Here is an 18,261-nt window from a genome sequence, read left to right on the forward strand (position 1 = left end):
AACTGCCCAAAGTTCTTGTCAAAATCTAGTACAAGGGAAAAAAATAACAGTTCATATACTAAAAGAGGTGGACCAAAATGAGAACAGGTGTATGTTTTATTTATATATAACTACTGTTGGGCCATCTGTTAGGCAAACTGCATTTCCATCAAACTGGTGCAATAAAATACAGCATTTGGAATAATAGGTTACAGCTGCAATCTTATGCATGCTTACTGGGGTTAGTTCAATGGAGTTTACTCATTGCCTCACTTCTGATCAAACATACATAGGAACAGGCTAGATTGGTGCAATTATCTACGTTTATCTACATTTTTACTTCAGAATAGCCATAATGATAGAAGAAGAGTTGGTTTTTATATGCCGAATTTCTCTACCACTTAAAGAAGAATCAAACCGGCTTACAATCACCTTCCCTTCCCCTCCCCACAACAAACACCCTGTGAGGTAGGTGGGGCTGAGAGAGCTGTGACTAGCCCAAGGTCACCCAGCTGGCTTCATGTGTAGGGGTGGGGAAACCAACCTGGTTCACCAGATTAGCGTCCACCACTCTGTTCTCCAGATTACAGTCCACTGCTCCAAATCACTGCTTTTAACCACTACACCTGGCTTTGAACTACATTACATGACAGTGGTAGTCTAAACTTCCTTGGGGAACAATATACATAAGCAAGCATTCACGACCTGGGTGGGTGGGTGTCCATCCAGACCACTGAACAAAGGTAGCTGTTAGCCTCTCTGGGGCCAGGATATTTTGGTTGGAAGAAAAAAAAGGAAACCTTTGAACTTCCAAGCTGGCAACTCTCCTTGGAACAAATGTTAATCCCCAAAATTTGGCTTGCATTCTTGCAAAACCCTCTTAGTTTTCAAGGGGTAATCCTCTGTTCCAGACATCCTGGTCCTTTCACACATCGCAGAACTCCTGAAAGAGTAAAATGGTCACTGAAAACACAGGCTGGTGTGGTGTAGTGGCTTTAGTGCAGTTCTAGGACTGCAAAGACCCAGGTCCAAATTTCTATGAGGAATCTGGGCCAGTCACTCTCAATCCTCCTAATCTGCCATATAGGATTGTTGAGAGGATAAAATTGGAGAAGGGGTGAACCATCATGCCACTTCCAACTAGGGTAAAGTATAGAACCCCCCCCCCAGCCATCCAAATAGGTTTATCTATTTATAATGTACTCCAATATTTCTACATCACTTTTCTTCTTCAAGGGGACTCATAGAAGCCTACAACATTGTGGCATAGCCTGGGTGTCCCCGTAACACCAGCTTCCCCTTTTTTGGGGGAGGGGGTCCAATCTGAGGAGTCGCCCACGCTTGGGATCATTTAAATCTCGTAAGAACTAAAATCTAAATTGAGCCTTGTTTCGTCTGTTTCTGTCACCGACCCATTTGGCTCCCAAGCACCACGCTTGCTGTTGTGGTCTGTATGTGGTTGGGGGGGTGGGGGTGGGATACACTGTTACTATGGGAACGGCGACTCACCCGCTTTAAGGAGACCGAATCATAGGAGAAAAGTCCTACTCCCACCAGTCAGCCAACTTCCCTTCCGGGCCAATCATTCCCTCACTCCCTTCTGTTGGTTTCCGGCATGTAGTCATAGAGACAGGGAGGGGGGGGAAACACGACAAAAGCCCAAACTTCCGGTCCAAAACGGAACACAACCAGTACAGAAAATCACTCTCTATGGGCGCAAGAGTGTCGTGACGCTCTACCCCTTGGTCTATCTGTGGTAAAAGCCCGAAGCATGGGCCGTACCGACGAGCGTCGCCAGTCTTTCGTTTCTCCTATCTCTACGACAGGGAGAAGAGAAAAAGACGTTCCTGGAAAGGAAGTGACGTACGTGGGGCGGAAGTGGAGCCGAGCCTTTCGCAGCAGGCACAGGGAGACGGGAAAGAGACGTCCCTGGAAAGGAAGTGACGTAAGTGGGGCGGAAGTGGAGCGGAGCCTTTCGCAGCAGGCACAGGGAGACGGGAAAGAGACGTCCCTGGAAAGGAAGTGACGTAGAGTGGGGCGGAAGTGGAGCGGAGCCTTTCGCAGCAGGCGCAGGGCCGCTTCACGAGGCCGGCGGGAAAAGATGGCCGCCTCATTCAGGCCCTCCTTGCGGCTGCTGGCAGGGCGGCTGCTGCTGCTGCGAGCCCCGCCGCGCTGTGCTTGCTCCTGTCATCCTGCCCGCTCCTTGGCCACGGAGCCCCCGGGCAGTAGGCCGCGGGAAGGCCCCAGCAAACCTGGGGTGAGCAAGTGCTGGGTGGTGCTCGGGGATGAGGGAAGGCGGACGGTGCCCTTTCCAGTGCCGAAGGAGTCGTTTACTATAGGGCGAAAACGCACACCAGGTTTTGCCTTGGCTTTGCTGCTCTCTAGATGCACATTTCCCCCCATCTGAATTCTCACAACTCTGCCTGGGGGCTTATTGTTGAGTTGTGAGAATTCAGATGGGGGGAAATGTGCATCTAGAGAGCGGCCAAGCCAAGGCCATTTCTGCAGGGGAGGTTTTGCCTTGGATTGGCTGCTCTCTAGATGCACATTTCCCCCCATCTGAATTCTCAGAACTGTGTATGGGGGCTTATTTTTGAGTTTTGAGCATTTGGCTGGGGAAAATGTGCAATTAGAGAGCGGCAAAACCTCCCGTGCGTTTACTTGGGCCGGAAAAGCAATGCCTGAGCCAAATCGACGTACTTAAAACCGGCTCCCCCCACCCTCCGTCAAGTCACAGCTGACTTATGGCGACCCCATAGGGTTTTCAAGGCAAGAGATGTTTGGAGGGGATTTACATTGCCTGCCTCCACGTCACAACCCTGGTGTTCCTTGGAGGTCTCCCATTCAAATACTAGCCAGGGTCCGGGCTGAGAGTGTGTGACTGTACCCAGGGCCACCCAGCAAACTTCCATGGCACGACTGGGGTTTCGAACTTGGGGCTTGCAAATCCTAGTCCGCGAAATCGGTGCTGTTAAAACTGGCTTGAAGGTCTCCCATCCAAACACTAGGTAGGGTCAGGGCTGAAAATGTATGACTGGCCCAAGGTCACCCAGCAAGCTTCCATGGCACAAGACCGCTATTAAAGAGACAGGACATTTCCCCCCCTCTAGGTAGTTGGCGAAATAGGTGCCGTTAAAACTGGCTATATAATAAATAGCATATACCAATTCTGGGGGCTTCGGACAGCAAATTCTAATCCAGGAGGAGCTGCTGCACCCTGAATCACCTCTTGCCCTTTTGTTGGTGTGGTAGCCGAATGCGCCAAATGCACTATCCTTGTGGTGGTAGGGCTTGTCCATTGGACCCAGTGGAAGTGTGTAATGACCTATGGCACCCTTCCTAAACCAAGATGTGTATCACATCTTGAACTGTAGCAAATGTAATGCTGCTTTCATTCTGAAATGTCTTTCACGGCCAATATTGAGGTAAAGGCAACCGAGACAGGCCTGATGGACCCTGTTAAAGTGTACCTGTTTATCTTTCTCTCTATATTTTTATTACATTTAAAAATGTTTATTAGCTGCCCCTTTTCCTTGCAGAGTTCAGCGTGGCTTACAGCATAGATAAAAAAACCCAATTGCAATTCAGGACCGCTAGTAAACTTAACCAAATGCGTTCCTAAATAAAACCATTTTCAAGTGCTCCCTAAAGATTGAAACTGAGGGAGCCTGGTGCATCTCCCTTTATGGGAAGGTTGTTCCATAATTGGGCTGGCACTGAAAAGGCCCTCTCTTGTGTACACTATTTGGGCCCTGAAAGCGGGAGGAGGGGAGTAAAAGGCAACAGAAAATTAGGCATTTGCATACAGTGAAAAGGTATAATTTGGACTGGAGGAAAAGTTAGATGATTAGTGAGTCTCTAAAAGCAATTGGTAGAACAACAATTTTTGTGAGTAAACAGTGTCTGAGAAAAAATGTTTATTTACACAAGTGCTTCCTGATTCTTTTCCCAGTAGCCTGTGACTTGGAAATCTCTGGCAATTACTTGTGCTGTTGGTGGAGGAGTGTTTGCAGCAATGAAATATTTCAAGAAAGAAAAAGAAGACAGTATGTGTACCACAATAGTTTTTTTTTAATCTATTCTCTTTGCTGTATGGGTGTGGGAATGTTGTGTTCCTTCCTAAATATGGGAGAATTTGTACGAGTGGCTGTCGGCAGTATAGTTCTCTATGTGTTAAGCTCAAGAATTTGGTACCACAATGCAGTGCAACTTCATACTTTTCTTAGATTTTAAGAACATAAGATATTTATTTTAATAATACCTTAATTTTTTTATTAGTAGTTATTTGTTAATAATAGTTATTCCTTCACGTTTGTACAAGGTTAGTCTGTGAAACGCAGCCAGAAAACTGTTTTGATGACAGCATAATCTGTATATTTAGACGTTCTTATTTGAAATAATGAATCTAAGACCGCTTGTAATTTTGGAACTTGCAACCTATCTTAATGTGAATCTCTCAGTGTTTTTGATAGCTTAAAGTTTTAATTTCCGAGCTGAACTTGTAATGCTACTTTTTTCATTGTTATCAGTATTTTGCTTTTGATGTTCTAAGAGTTGCTTGCCATTTCCAGCTTGTAGAGAATCATAGAGTTGGAAGGGGCCGTACAGGCCATCTAGTCCAACCCCCTGCTTAATGCAGGATCAGGGGGTTGGACTAGATGGCACATGGAACTATCCAGAATAAAGTAATGTATAACACACACACCCATGTACAACCTAAATTTTTGTAGAAAATAAAACAAAAGGTATGTGGTAATAGCTAGTTTTGAAATACTCTAAGGTACCATTTGTAGTGAAGCTGTGAGCATATAACCACCCATTCTCTGTTTTCAGTGCTTGAGAAGGAGCGGAAACGAGCGCTGGGAAAGCCATTGTTAGGTGGCCCTTTCTCACTTATTGATCATGAGGGACAACCCAAGACAGATCGTGACTATCTGGACCAGTGGGTGTTAATGTACTTCGGTTTTACACACTGCCCTGACATCTGCCCTGAAGAGCTGGAAAAAATGATTCTAGCAGTGGACATAGTTGGTAAGTAAGCTGAACTGAAACCTCAGTTCTCCCTGTAATAGCTTTTCACGCAACAGAATTTTATTTGATTTGTGCTATATTTTTGTAAGTTCTGTAATCACTGCGTATTTTTCTGTTGCGTGCGTACGAATTCCTTTGCAAGAATACAGTAAGATATCCACAGTGGAGATGTAAGTGTGTATGTAAGTGTGGAGAGCACGATTTGTACAAAGTTTGGTCGCATTTGAATGTAATGACAGACTTGTGTGTATGTGTTTGAGAAGGGCAGAAACATGGCTTGTTTGCTGAGCGTGCTTGCTCCCTTCCTCTTAGTACTCCCCTTGCTTAGAACACAATTGAACATGAATTCAGAAACCTTAAATCAAACTGCTGTCAAATCCAGGCACAGATGGTGGGCAATTTGGAGTTTGTTTCTTGCCTTCAAACTGGGTAGCTAAACCATTCCTGTTTAGAATCTTGGTTTGTAGGGAAACAAACTCCCATTTGTCCAGGTGCTTGTATTCAGAATGCCACAGCAAACTGGAGTTTGAAGTATTTCAGTCATGTTCTGTATGGAATGGGAGGAAGAAGGGTAGTAAAACATGAGCATATCAAGCAATCTGTGTCCATTCGTAACAAAAGATTTGTGTTGCCATAATAGGGCTAGTGTGCGTGTATTTGTTATGTTTTGAGAGGCTTTGTATTTCCCCATAGCAAAAGGTTGCTGCTGCCCTCTTGTGGTGATGCCTTCATTGTGCTGGGCCTTTAAAATGCATTCCTATCTAGCCATATAGCTCCACAAGCTATATGGCTAGGTAGGAATCCAGATATTTACTTTTAAAAATTACCTATACTGCTTCAACGAATTTCTGCTGATATAAGTAGCTTGCATTAATTATTCCAGTAGCTGATTTTGAACTTTCTGGTTGCAGGGATTTTTTTAAAGTGTAAAATTAGAATTACAGATAATCTGTGGGTCAGGCTGGCATTGTCCCACTCACTTAAAAGAGAGAAACGCGTGCTTGAATAATCTCTCCTTTTCCTTCGTCCTTCCCATGTCGCTACTTCCTCCCTGCCTGTCATCTTGTGCTAGTTCCCATTGTTGTGTATTGCATTCCTTTACACTTCTTTTCAGAATTTCTATCTAGCCATAAAGGTAGCAACACTGAAATAAGCAGGTTTAAAATAAGTTTTAAACACATGTAAGCTGACATTTTCTTGCTCCTATTATTTAATAGGAGAATTTAGATTTGCTTGCCACCTATAAATTGATGCTTGGTGAACATAGAATCAGCCTAAAGCATCCCTGACAGGTGTCCCTTAGGATGCATACATGGGATGCAATTTAATGCATTCTACATAGGTCTCCCCTCAGTGTCAATTTGGAGACACCAGTTGCTGCAGAATACTGCAGCTTGGCCAGATGGAGTGCTCGTCTCTCCAGTAACCTATCAGTTACTGGGCCCAGTTCAAGGTACTTACTGACTATCACATACAAAGCCCTTCATGGTCTTGGTCCCTCATAGCTGCAGGACCAACCTCTTCCCCTAATGCTCTAGCACCAGAGCTTCACTCATCTGAGCAGGGCCTTTTGCCAGTGCTGCCTTGCAAATGGGCAAAATCAACAGCTGCCCGTACACATGCGTTCTTTGTTGCTGCCTCCTCCTTATGGAATGGCCTGCCTGGTGAAATGAGAAAGACTTCCACTTCCCTCACTTTCTGAAAACTGCAAAACTAAATTGTTCAAGAGGGCTTTCTGCATAGGAAATAGGGCTGTACTTTAACAGCTCTACACACGAAGCCAGCTGGGTGACCTTGGGCTAGTCACAGTTCTCCTTGAGCTCTCTCAGCTTCACTACCTCACAAGGTATCTGTAGTGGGGAGAGGAAGGGAAGGAGGTTGTAAGCCAGTTTGAGTCTTCTTAAAGGTAGAGAAAATTGGCATATAAAAATCAACTCTTTTAACACTGTGATTCAGAAAGAAGCTTGGGGTAAAGGGTTAGGGATTGTAGACTGTAACCCTTTGAATAGTTTGTACTATCCATTGCTTTATGTAGTCTCCTACTATGCAATTTTTGTATTGTTTAACATGTCATGTTAATACTTATGCTTTGCTTCACCTCTGGCTGATGCTAAGATTTCTACAAGTCAAATGCTATTGCATTGTCTGTTGGATGGTCCCACCCTGTTGATTGTATTGACTTATTCTGTGTAATCTGCCTTGAGTCCCAGTGAGAAAAGCAGACTATAAATATCATAAACCAGCAGCAAAAAAGCCTTATCTGTTTGCCTCTCGGCCATTTCTAATGTGGAGGGGGGCACGCAGGGAACGGCATATTCATATGGAATAAGGTAATCCTTTATGTACATTAGCCCTAGGTGGAACACTTCAGGGCTTTAAAAGTCAATAAAATCACTTTGAATTGTGCCTGGGAACTAGAAGCCAGTAAAAAATCTGAGCACCTAAAGGGTGTGTCCACTGTGCCAAGTGCCTGTTAAAAATCTGAGCGAACTTTTAAAAATCTTTGTACAGATACACAGGCAAATTGGCTTGCTTGCTGTCTTAAAAGAGTTCTCCAGAACTTATGTGGGTTGTGGTTTTGTGTAGTAATCTGCCACAAGGCACACTATTGAGTTTCATGAGTCTTAGCAATTCAGTGGGCTCTATCATAGTTTGTATAATTAGTTGTACGTACAGTGGCATTCACCTGTTTTATACCCAGCACGTACATCTAACCCCATCCTGAAACATGGACCCCTCTTTTGATTTCCTTACATAACTCTTGTGTGTGTGTGTACCATCAAGTCACAGCTGACTTACGGTGACCTCATAGGTTTTTCAAGGCAAGAGATGTTTGGAGGTGGTTTGCCATTCCCTGCTTCTGCATGGGCTGAGAGAGTTCTGAGAGATCTGTGTCTGGCCCAAGGTCACCCAACAGTCTTCATGTGGAAGAGTGGGGAATCCTTTACCTTGACTAAATCCTGCTTTTTTGTAACAAATCTTAGTTTATCTTATCTTCCCCCCCTTCTTTCTGTATCTGTACAAGGCTGTGAATCCATTGATGTGGCCCATCTTAGTTCTGGTCTTAACTTCAGAGGTCAAGAAAAAATTCTTCTTTCGAATGCTTAGAGTAGCTCCATTCAGAACTGAAGAGGGGTGAAACTGTAGTGTGCACTACACTTTAATCATGGTTCCTAAGTACCTGGGCAGATTTAGTTTAGTCTCTAGAGGCTTTTCTGTTGTTCTGGTGCTGAGTACATGTTGTTTTTTACAGCTGTATTAAAACAAGTGCAACATGCATTGGAACTAACATTGGCCTAGTTCAAGACCAGGCTTTCACACTCCTGGGGTTGCCAACTACCTAGAGAAAAAAAAGTCCTGTCCCTTTAATAGAGGCCTACTTGCACCATGGCAGCTTGCTGGGTGACCTCGGGCCAATCACACACTCTCACCCCTGACCCTGGCTAGTATTTTGATGGGAGACCTCCAAGGAACACCGGGGTCATGATGTGGAGCCAGGCAATGGCAAACCACCTCCGAACTTCTCTTGCCTTGAAAACCCTGTGGGGTCTCCATAAGTCAGCTGAGACTTGACGGCAAAAAAAAAGTAGGATTACCGGGTGATGTTGTTTAACCTTGTGCCTTGAAAACCTTCAGCTGCCCATTTCTACACATTAAGTCTCTATGAAAGGGGCAGGCCATTCCCCCCCCCAGCCTGTTGAGAACCTTATGCATTCCCCTCCCCCTTTCCCTTTCAATTTTTGTTTCAGCTGTGGTTCTTTGTGACATCCAAATTGGCAAATGTGGGTTCAGTTCAGTTATAATGTAAAACCTGCTTTATTGTAGCTAAGGTCAGCTTGTGGCAATCGGCATTTGGCTCACAGATCGTGGTTTGCTTCAACAAATCCTGAGTTCATATCCTTTTCCTCTCACACCCGGCAGAAAGACCTGCCTGGTATCCCAGTTTACATTGCAGTTAGGGCAGCTCCAGGCTGTTCATGTTTATATGTCATATGAAATCACAGTTAAACTAACTGTGATTAGTCAACCAACTGCAAACCATAGGTTCCGGTTCCAGTTTGATGTACCCCCTAACTATCCATAGTTACTGAAGTAGCCCTTTTATTTTTATAGTAATTTCATTTATAGTCTGTCTTGCCCATTGAGATTCAGGTCTCAATCGTCACAGTAGCCACGGTTAATTGTAATTAAACCATGGTTTTGCAAGACTGTTGAGCTGAGATTGTAGCTTGCCCTTTCCCTCCAAACCAGAACCGGAAGCCCACTTCAAATCATTGCCTTCAGTTCTTTGTAAGAGAGAGAACTAACCACTGTCTATTAATTCAGGAATCAAGGGAAGCTAGGGCTTGAGCTAAAAAGGAAACTGAAAAGAAAGGTTTGCAAAGGTGAGGAGGGAGCACGCCACCCCAGGACTGAACTCCAGTCTTCCAAACTGGGGTCTGGAGAATCACCCTGACTCAAAATGCTTAGAAAATCCCTTGCATTTTGTCACATCCCCCCCAGTGGTATTCCACAAGAGTGCAGACTGTGGTGTTGAGTACAGAGCTGAGAAGAGGCCTTGGGACTGATCAGCAGAGGTATTAATTACAATGTTTTTGGTTGATAGATCGCATCCCATCTCTGCCAAACGTCACCCCTCTCTTTATCAGCATTGATCCGGAGAGAGACACCAAAGAAGCCATTGCCAGATATGTTAAAGGTACTGCTTAGTCTCCTTACCTGGTATTGTACATCTTTACCTTGTAACCGTATGCCCAGATTAGCTGCAGCAATGGAAGAGCATCATTTGATTCCTCTAACGCCAGCTCTATTTTTTCCCCCTAAATTCAAGAGTTTTCACCGAAGTTGGTGGGATTGACGGGTACCAAAGAGCAGATTGATCAGGTAGCTCGAACCTACCGTGTCTATTACAGCCCTGGGCCAAAAGATGAAGATAACGATTATATAGTAAGTGCATGTAATTTTCAAAGTTATATCAGAGGTGGGTAATGCTGGAGAGAGGGGGCTTTGTGAAGGTAAGTTCTGGGGTTTGGGAAATTGATGGAACAGCCAAAGAGCACAGAGGCAGAATGATAGTAAGGTATTGAGGAGGCTGTGCTAAAATGAAGGGCAGCAAAGCTATTAGGCGGGTGGGAAGGTATTAATGGGAATTAATGTTTGCTCATTCAGAAAATTTCTGTGCTGCCTCTCCAGACAGGCTGCTGAAGGTGGCTTACCAAGAATGGATATTGCTTGTTCTCTCTCTGAGGATCAGAGGACATCTTATAAGCGGGTGTTTCTGTTCCTATGCTCAGGGATAGGCAGGTTCTTCAATTTTTTTTTAACTTCCTGTCCTACGCCCAGAAACGCCCTCCCAGTTATATTCCTGCCTCAGAGGGAAGAGCAGCTTCATAGCGAGCTCCTCAGCTACGCTTTAAAATTTAAAACCTTTTTCCTACCTTCACCAGTCTTTCCTCTGCTAACCCAGACGATCCTAGTTCTAGTCTGTGTCCCCCCGACCGTCTTCGTCTTACCCCGATCTTTCCTTTTGTGCCTATCCATTTGTTCCCCTCACGGAGGAAAATGGTGGCAAGCGAGGAGTTGTCCGGAGAAGAGCTCCTGTCGGGAGACGAGGCGGTCTCTACTGAGCTCCTGCCTTCCCGCCGTAACAAAATGACGGGGGCGAGCGAAGGAAAAGCAAAGCTGCAGCAAGGGGTGGCGGTGGCAACAACGTGGCACAAGCGAAAGCAAGCGGACGCCGAGGGAGAGAAAAGCGGCGCGAAACAACCGCGCACAGACAAAATGGCCGCCGAACCTCCCTGTTCGTCCCTAGAAGGTGACGAGGGTGAGAGAGATCAACCGGCCCGTAATGTCAGCTCCACGGGAAGCTCTGCTACGGGCGTCGAATCTGGTACAGTGCAATCCTCTCTTTCCCTTTTAACGGCGGGAGGGGGGGGCAAGTGAACAGGGAATGTTGGAATTGATGTGCAGGGCTCTGCGCGAGGAATTTGCCCTGCTGGGCGAGATGTCTTCCAGGGGCCCATCCAGTTCCAGGGCCTCCTCTCCCTCCAGAAGCTCAGTGCAGTTAGAGCCTCCAGCCCAAGGTCCCAGCTCTGCCTGGCCAACTAAGGCGGCTAGAAAGGCAAACCCATCTCACCTTTCTAAAACCACTTCTCAGGATCCTTCTTCTGGAGAAGAGGAGGAGAGAGAAGAAGGGGAATTCTCATCTGAAGACGAGAGGGAAGGGGGAGAGCAAGGCCAGGACCCTCATCCACGCTTATTTGCTGGGGAGGATTATCAAGCTTTCCTGTGTAAGGTTATGTCAGCCCTGGACCTTCACGAGGATGAAGACACCGAGGCTATTAAGTGCAAGGCTAAATTCAGGGGCTCAAAGGAGTTTTTTACTAGATTGCAATCCAAGCCTTGTTCAGTTCCCTTTCCAGAATATTTTGAGGACCTGGTTAGATCAGAATGGCAGAAACCAATGTCTAGTAAGCAAATACCAGCCTCTGTCAAGAAATTGTATGCTTTGGAACCTCGGGCCATGTCACTATTGCAGGTGCCTTTGGTGGAAGCCCCTGTAACGGATCTCCAGTCCTCAGGCCTAATTTCAGAGGATGGAGCTGGTAGCATTAAAGATCCTCTGGATAGGAAGATTGATTACGCTGCTAAGAAGGCACACGAAGCTGCCGCCCTATCCATCCAGGCATCAGCTACATCTGCTCTAGTGGCTAGGGCCAGCATCACGTGGATCAGGAAAATTATTGAATTACTTCCTCCAGGCAATAAAATAATTTTGGATGGCCTTAAATGCCTTTTAAAGGCCTCCAATTTCATGGCTGATGCCACGCTGGATTCCTTGTCCTTCTCAGCCAGGTCCTTAGCGGCGTCCTCTGCAGTCAGGAGGGCTGCTTGGATCAGATCCTGGTCAGCTGACTGTGGTTCAAAGGCTATACTCCTCGGATACCCATTTGAAGGTCAGCGATTATTCGGACCAAAACTAGATGACATCCTTGTGAAAACCAAGGACAAGAAAAAGGCCTTGCCCAAGTACATTAAGAAGGAGGGGAAGCCATCCTTCTCGCACTCCTTTTGTCCCTTTCGAACATCCCACTTCATGGCACGTCCCAGACCAGACGGAAGAAGATCCTCTTGGAATTCCGGACTGGGTTCCTTCAAGAGGGGACCCAGATTTGGCAGGGGCAGTCAGTTTAGTGGACAGGGAATGGACAAATCTGCAAGATTTGGAGACAAACAGGGAAAACAATGACTCCAGTTTGCCTCCTGTGGGGGGGCGTCTACACCTCTCCACCAAGGTGTGGGCCTCCTCAACAACAGACAAATGGTCACGTCAACTGATCTGCCAAGGTTACAGAATAGAATTTCACAAAATTCCCCCAAATCGCTTTCTGATTTCTCCTGTGTCGCGCAATCAAGATAAGGTGCTGCGGCCGCAAAGGGCCATCCAACACTTGTTGGACATCCAAGCCATAGAACACGTTCCAGAATTGGAGCTGCACACCGGGGTTTACTCCTTCTTTTTCACAGTGCCAAAAAGAAACGGAGACTAGAGAGCCATTCTGGATCTAAAATTCCTCAATCGCTTTGTCCACAAAAACATTTCAGGATGGAAACTCTCCGGTCCATAGTGGAAGCCCTTCGTCCACAAGCGTACCTGACATCCTTAGATTTGACCGAAGCGTATCTACACATCATGATACACCCGTCCCATCGCAAGTACCTTCGCTTCACTCACGGCAAACTACACCTACAATTCCGAGCATTACCCTTCGGACTGACTGCAGCTCTGAGAGTCTTCTCCAAGGTCCTTGTCAACCTCGTGGAGATTCTGAGAGAACAGGGGATTCACATCTTTCCCCTATCTCGACGACATCTTGGTGAGTGCCCCATCAGAATGGCCAGCGAGATAGCACACGGAGACGGTCATCACAACACTGGCCCAACACAGCTTCATTGTCAACATGGCCAAGAGCCTTACCACACCTTCACAGACGATTCATCATCTAGGCGCAATAATAGACACGGTGCAGAACAAATTGTTTCTCCCAAGGAACAAAATGACTACCTTACAGACCTTGACCAAGACTACCAGAGCATCAAAATCAATGGGCCTTTCAACCTTGGTCAGACTCCAAGGACTTATGGTGGCCTGCATAGACCTGGTCCCGTGGACACGACTACACATGAGGGTCCTTCAATGGTTCTTAAAACCCTTCCAAATGCAGATAATTCAAAAAAAGAATCCGCGACTTCTGCTTACACCGCAAGTCAAGGACAGTCTTTTGTGGTGGACCAAGAAGACCAACTTGTCCAGAGGTCTACCCTACATTACGGACTCATCGGTTCAGCTATTCACAGATGCCAGTCTGCGGGGTTGGGGGGCCACCCTACAGAACCATTTCGCCCAGGGCCAGTGGTCTCGGTCAGAAACTCACTTGCACATCAACAAGCTGGAGTTGACTGCTGTCCACAAAGCCCTCCTCAAATTCCAACCACTAATCGAAGGTCAGCATATTTTGGTGAGAACAGACAACGTATCCACCAAAGCTCATCTAAACAAACAAGGAGGGTCTCGTTCCTCCTCCCTCCACACGGAATCCTTAAGAATCCTCAATTGGGCGGAAAAGCATCTTGCTTCCCTAAAAGCAGAACACATCCAGGGTGTTCTAAACCAACAAGCCGACTGGCTGAGCAGGCAGCAGGTGGGCGAAGGAGAGTGGGCCTTGAACAGGGACGTTTTTCTTCTCGTCCACATGAGATTCGGGAGTCCGACAGTGGATCTTTTCACCACATCACAGAACCGACAGCTCAGAAGGTTCTTCTCAAGGTTCTTGGACCCCGAGGCAGAAGGAGTGGATGCCCTGGAGTCTCCTTGGCCGAAGGAGAAGCTCTACACCTTTCCACCGCTTCCGATATTACCCAAAGTTCTCAGGAAGATTCGGAAGGAAATGGCCCACGTGGTTTTGATCGCGCCCCATTGGCCCAGGCGTCCTTGGTTCCCGGCTCTAAAAGAGCTATCTACCTGACAACCATGGGAATTACCGGTAACAGAGGACCTTCTACATCAAGGGCCCATCTTACATCCGGACCCAGCGTGGCTAAAACTGACCGCCTGGGACTTGAAAGGCAACGGATATTGAACCTGGGGTATTCCACGGAGGTGGTAGCAACTATGCTGGAAGGTAGAAAATTATCAACCAAACGAATTTATAATTTTACGTGGAAAGCCTTCGTCCGTTGGTGTGACAGGAAACATCGGGATCCACTAAATATTTCAACGGCAAGCCTACTTCATTTCCTACAGGACGGTCTGAATCAACACTTAAAAGCATCCACTTTACATCATCAGGTGGCAGCCAAAGCCACTGTAATTACGCACCTTGACGGATACGTCACCACCCGTCATCCACACATCGTCACTTTCCTAAAGGGGGTCTCCTACTTGTCGCCTCCGACGCTACATAGATTTCCCACATGGTGCTTAAATGTGGTGTTGAAGGCCTTGATGCAGTCACCCTTCGAGCCATTAAGGGACGTACCCTTGTCCTTTCTGCGCATGAAGGTACTCTTCTTGGTTGCGGTGACTTCTGCCAGAAGAGTTTCGGAATTGAGGGCTCTATCATCAAGAGACAGCCTCTGTGTTTTTCACGCAGACAAAGTTGTTCTTCGTCCGGACCCGACCTTCATACCAAAAGTGAATACCACCTTTCACAAACAGCAAGAGCTGGTTTTACCATCTTTCTGTCCAAATCTGAGTCACCCAAAAGAGAAAAATTGGTATACCTTAGATGTTAGAAGAGCATTGAGAATTTATCTGAGACGCACTAAGTCCTTCAGGCGATCGGAGGCGCTCTTCATATTCATATCTCCTCCAAACAAGGGTCTCAAAATGTCAAACCCTTCAATAAGCAGATGTATCAAGCAATGTATACAACTCTGTTATCAACACGCGTGCATCCCCTGTCCACAGGGAATAACAGCCCACTCAGTGCGAAGTGCATCTACCTCCGCGGCCTTTGACACTCAAGCTTTGGTGGAAGAGATATGTAAAGCAGCTACCTGGACGACCTCGTCTACCTTCGTTAGGCACTACAGAATCGACGCTTACTCCTCTGCAGATGCCTCGTTTGGAAGGAGAGTGCTTTGGCAGGTGGCGAATGATGCTTGACCCCACCCAGAAGTAACAGCTCTTGAACATCCCGCTTATAAGATGTCCTCTGATCCTCAGAGAGAGAACAGAACCTTGGCTTACCTGTGAGGGCTCCTTCTTCTCTGAGGGAAGAGGACATCTTGCCCGCCCAGGGCGAAGACACAGCGCCAGTCAAGCACCAAGAGAAATAAATCGAAGCAGTTCGCCACTGCAGCCATTCACTCCTTACCTGATGTTCTCCCCCGAGTTTATAACATTTCATGTTGTAATTGTTGATCCCAGTTATGCAATCGTTAATCATCCTTGTCAGCGTCGGTTTTTTGGACGCTTGTTACCTGTATTGCATTATATGTTTTATTTGTTTTTTCTGTCCTCTTCTTCTACTCTCGAAGTCCTCGAACTGGGAGGGCGTTTCCGGCGTGGGACAGGAAGTTTAAAAAAAAAATTGAAGAACCTGCCTATCCCTGAGCATTGGAACGGAAACACCCGCTTATAAGATGTCCTCTTCCCTCAGAGAAGAAGGAGCCCTCACAGGTAAGCCAAGGCTCCGTTCATGATAAGAGAGCGTTATACGTAAGACTGCAGAGTTTCTGCAACTGGTGGTGTGCTTAAGTTTGGAGGTCTCCCGCGATGAGTGTGCTGGGCAGCACTTGCCAAGGTGTCTGTGTTCATTTGGGCCCAGAGAAACTATCACTGTTCTTTGAATTTGCAATCCATTCCTATTGCATTGTTTGTATGTATTATTGTCAATTGTGTATTCCACATTGAGTTGCAGCAAGAAAGGAGGACCATAACCGAAGTAAATAAAAAAAAAAAACTGCATAGGTTGGCACAGGTGCCTTTTGAGGTATTTCTGCTCAAGGTGTTGCTTTGCACATTAACTCGAAGTGTTGCTTTGCACATTAACTTTCCTTGAATGGGCCATAACGTTGTGATGTGGCAAGCCCAGGTAGAAAAGCTCTTATCCTCAGCCACCTTTCCTTGCCAGAGAGTTCTCTAGGAGCTTTATGTGGAGTGTTCTTAATCTTAAAATTGGCAATCATTAGCACTTTTGCCAGGAGGGGGAGCCAGAGAACAAATGGCGCATGGTTTTCCCTGATTGTCCAACCTACTGTTTCCTGTTTCGTTTTCTGGTGATTAGATCTTACCTGTTTTAAAGCGAAGTCATCCAAAAGGGTGAGCTTTGAACTCAACTGCATTTCTAAAATGCAGTCAGGCCATCCCATTGATATTATGGCGATGAAGAACTGATATGAATCAGACATTCATGCAATGCTGGCTAAACAGTAACTAAAAAGGTTGCCTTCTTTCCCCCCGCCCCTTATACTGTGGCGATCTTGTTCCTCATTTGAGCAATGCTAGCAGGGGCCTCTATACATTAACTTTTATCATTTCCATCAAATTAAGAGCAAGAGTTCTCCCTATGCTGTTGAGGATGGCAAAAAGAGGTCTTGCATAGTCCTCCTTCCAGAAGGAGATTTCCAGGAAGCAGCCAGTGAACTAAAGTGGGAGGGATAGTATTCCCTCAAGGGTTTCCTAGAAGAAGAAGAAGAAGAGTTGGTTTTTATATGTTGACTTTCTCTACCACTTAAGGAAGAATCAAACTGGCTTACAATCACCTTCCCTTCCTCACAACAGAAACCCTGTGAGGTAGGTGGGACTGAGAGAGTGTGACTAGCCCAAGGTCACCCAGCTGGCTTCATGTGAAGGAGTGGGGAAACAAATCCAGTTCACCAGATTAGCCTCTGCCGCTGATGTGGAGGAGTGGGGAATCAAACCCGGTTCACCAGATCAGAGTCTACCTTTCCAAACCACCGCTCTTAACCGCTACACCATGCTGGCTCATATAATTATATAATTAGGCAGTCAATCGTATATAATAGTATAATTAGGCAGAGAAGTGACCACTTTAAGCCAGTCTTTTGTTTGATAGGTAGGACTAACGCACAGAGGTAAATATAAGATGCCCCCATATGTGGTTTGTGCATGTGCGGTGGTCCAGGAGGGACCCCTCCTGCACATCTGGGAATTTGTAGTGACCATTTAAAATCAGGATGGCTTTGAAAATGCTTGGTTTTTCCCTCAACAAGCCAGTTTTGCACACACAAAAAATAGCCCCGTGGGGTTTCTGTCTTCTGCAGGGTTTGACTGCTTTCATGGTAGGTAGGTTGGTTGGTAGGTAGGTAGGTAGGTAGGTAGATAGATAGATAGATAGATAGATAGATAGATAGATAGATAGATCAGTTTTATGTCCTTGCATTTTTTCTGATAAAGAACCATCATGTCTGAGATGCTCCTCTACTGTGTATCAAGACCGTTAAGAAATCAAGAGCTGGGGCTGACTTGCTGCTGAGTATCCTCTCAGTTTGTCCTCTGTGTTCTTTTGCAGGTGGATCACACCATCATAATGTATCTCGTCGGGCCAGATGGGGGCTTCGTCGATTACTTCGGCCAAAACAAGAAGCATTCTGAGATTGCAGCTTCAATCGCTGGGCACATGAGACAGTATAAGCCAAGCTAAGGGACAGGAAGTTTTTGGCTACAAGGCAAGCAAGTGGAAGCAAGAGCTCTGCAGGCAGATTGTTTGGCACTTACCTGATGGGCTTGAACTTGCCACAAAGGTTATGCCCGCAGGTTAAGGCTTTAACCTGGACTAAATAAGGAGCCTATGTGGAAGAATGCTTTTCTTTGAACATGCCTTAAATTTACATTTGTTGAAGTTGAGAGGGGCCGTAACAACACTGTTTCCTCTGAAAGGCTTCTAAATGTTGGTCACTGAAGCCTTGGAATCTTCCCCCACCCTTGTAGTGTGTGTTCTTAAGACACACGTGGAGTAAAAGGCAAACCCCAACATGACTAAAGGCACTTCAGCCTTCTTCGGCACCAGCCTTCTGCAGCACCTGGCAAGTCAGACTGTCTTGTTGGCTTTTTGAATTGGTGTGTCATAGGGCTGTAGAAGGCTAAGTAGCATGATAAAGGGCAATTGAATGTAAAGAATATTGATCATTTATACAACAAGTTACAAATTGCATTCACTGTGCAGGTGATGAAATAAAGTGGGAGAAACCTAGAACCTGTGCTCTTTTAAATCTCACGTTGGG

At 46.0% G+C, this 18,261-nt stretch overlaps 1 protein-coding gene across 1 annotated transcript; it reads left to right on the top strand.

Annotated features, from left to right (window-relative positions):
- Window positions 1–2,080: 2,080 nt before the first annotated feature.
- LOC130482921 (protein SCO1 homolog, mitochondrial) lies at window positions 2,081–17,717 on the top strand. Its single transcript, XM_056855803.1, has 6 exons — window positions 2,081–2,236; window positions 3,935–4,025; window positions 4,813–5,010; window positions 9,617–9,709; window positions 9,842–9,957; window positions 17,550–17,717. The coding sequence occupies exons 1-6, from the start codon at window positions 2,081–2,083 to the stop codon at window positions 17,679–17,681; spliced, it is 786 nt and encodes a 261-aa protein (XP_056711781.1). The 3' UTR covers window positions 17,682–17,717.
- Window positions 17,718–18,261: the final 544 nt, after the last annotated feature.

Source organism: Euleptes europaea, chromosome 1 (assembly GCF_029931775.1).
Source record: "Euleptes europaea isolate rEulEur1 chromosome 1, rEulEur1.hap1, whole genome shotgun sequence".
NCBI classification, from domain to species: Eukaryota; Metazoa; Chordata; class Lepidosauria; order Squamata; family Sphaerodactylidae; genus Euleptes; species Euleptes europaea.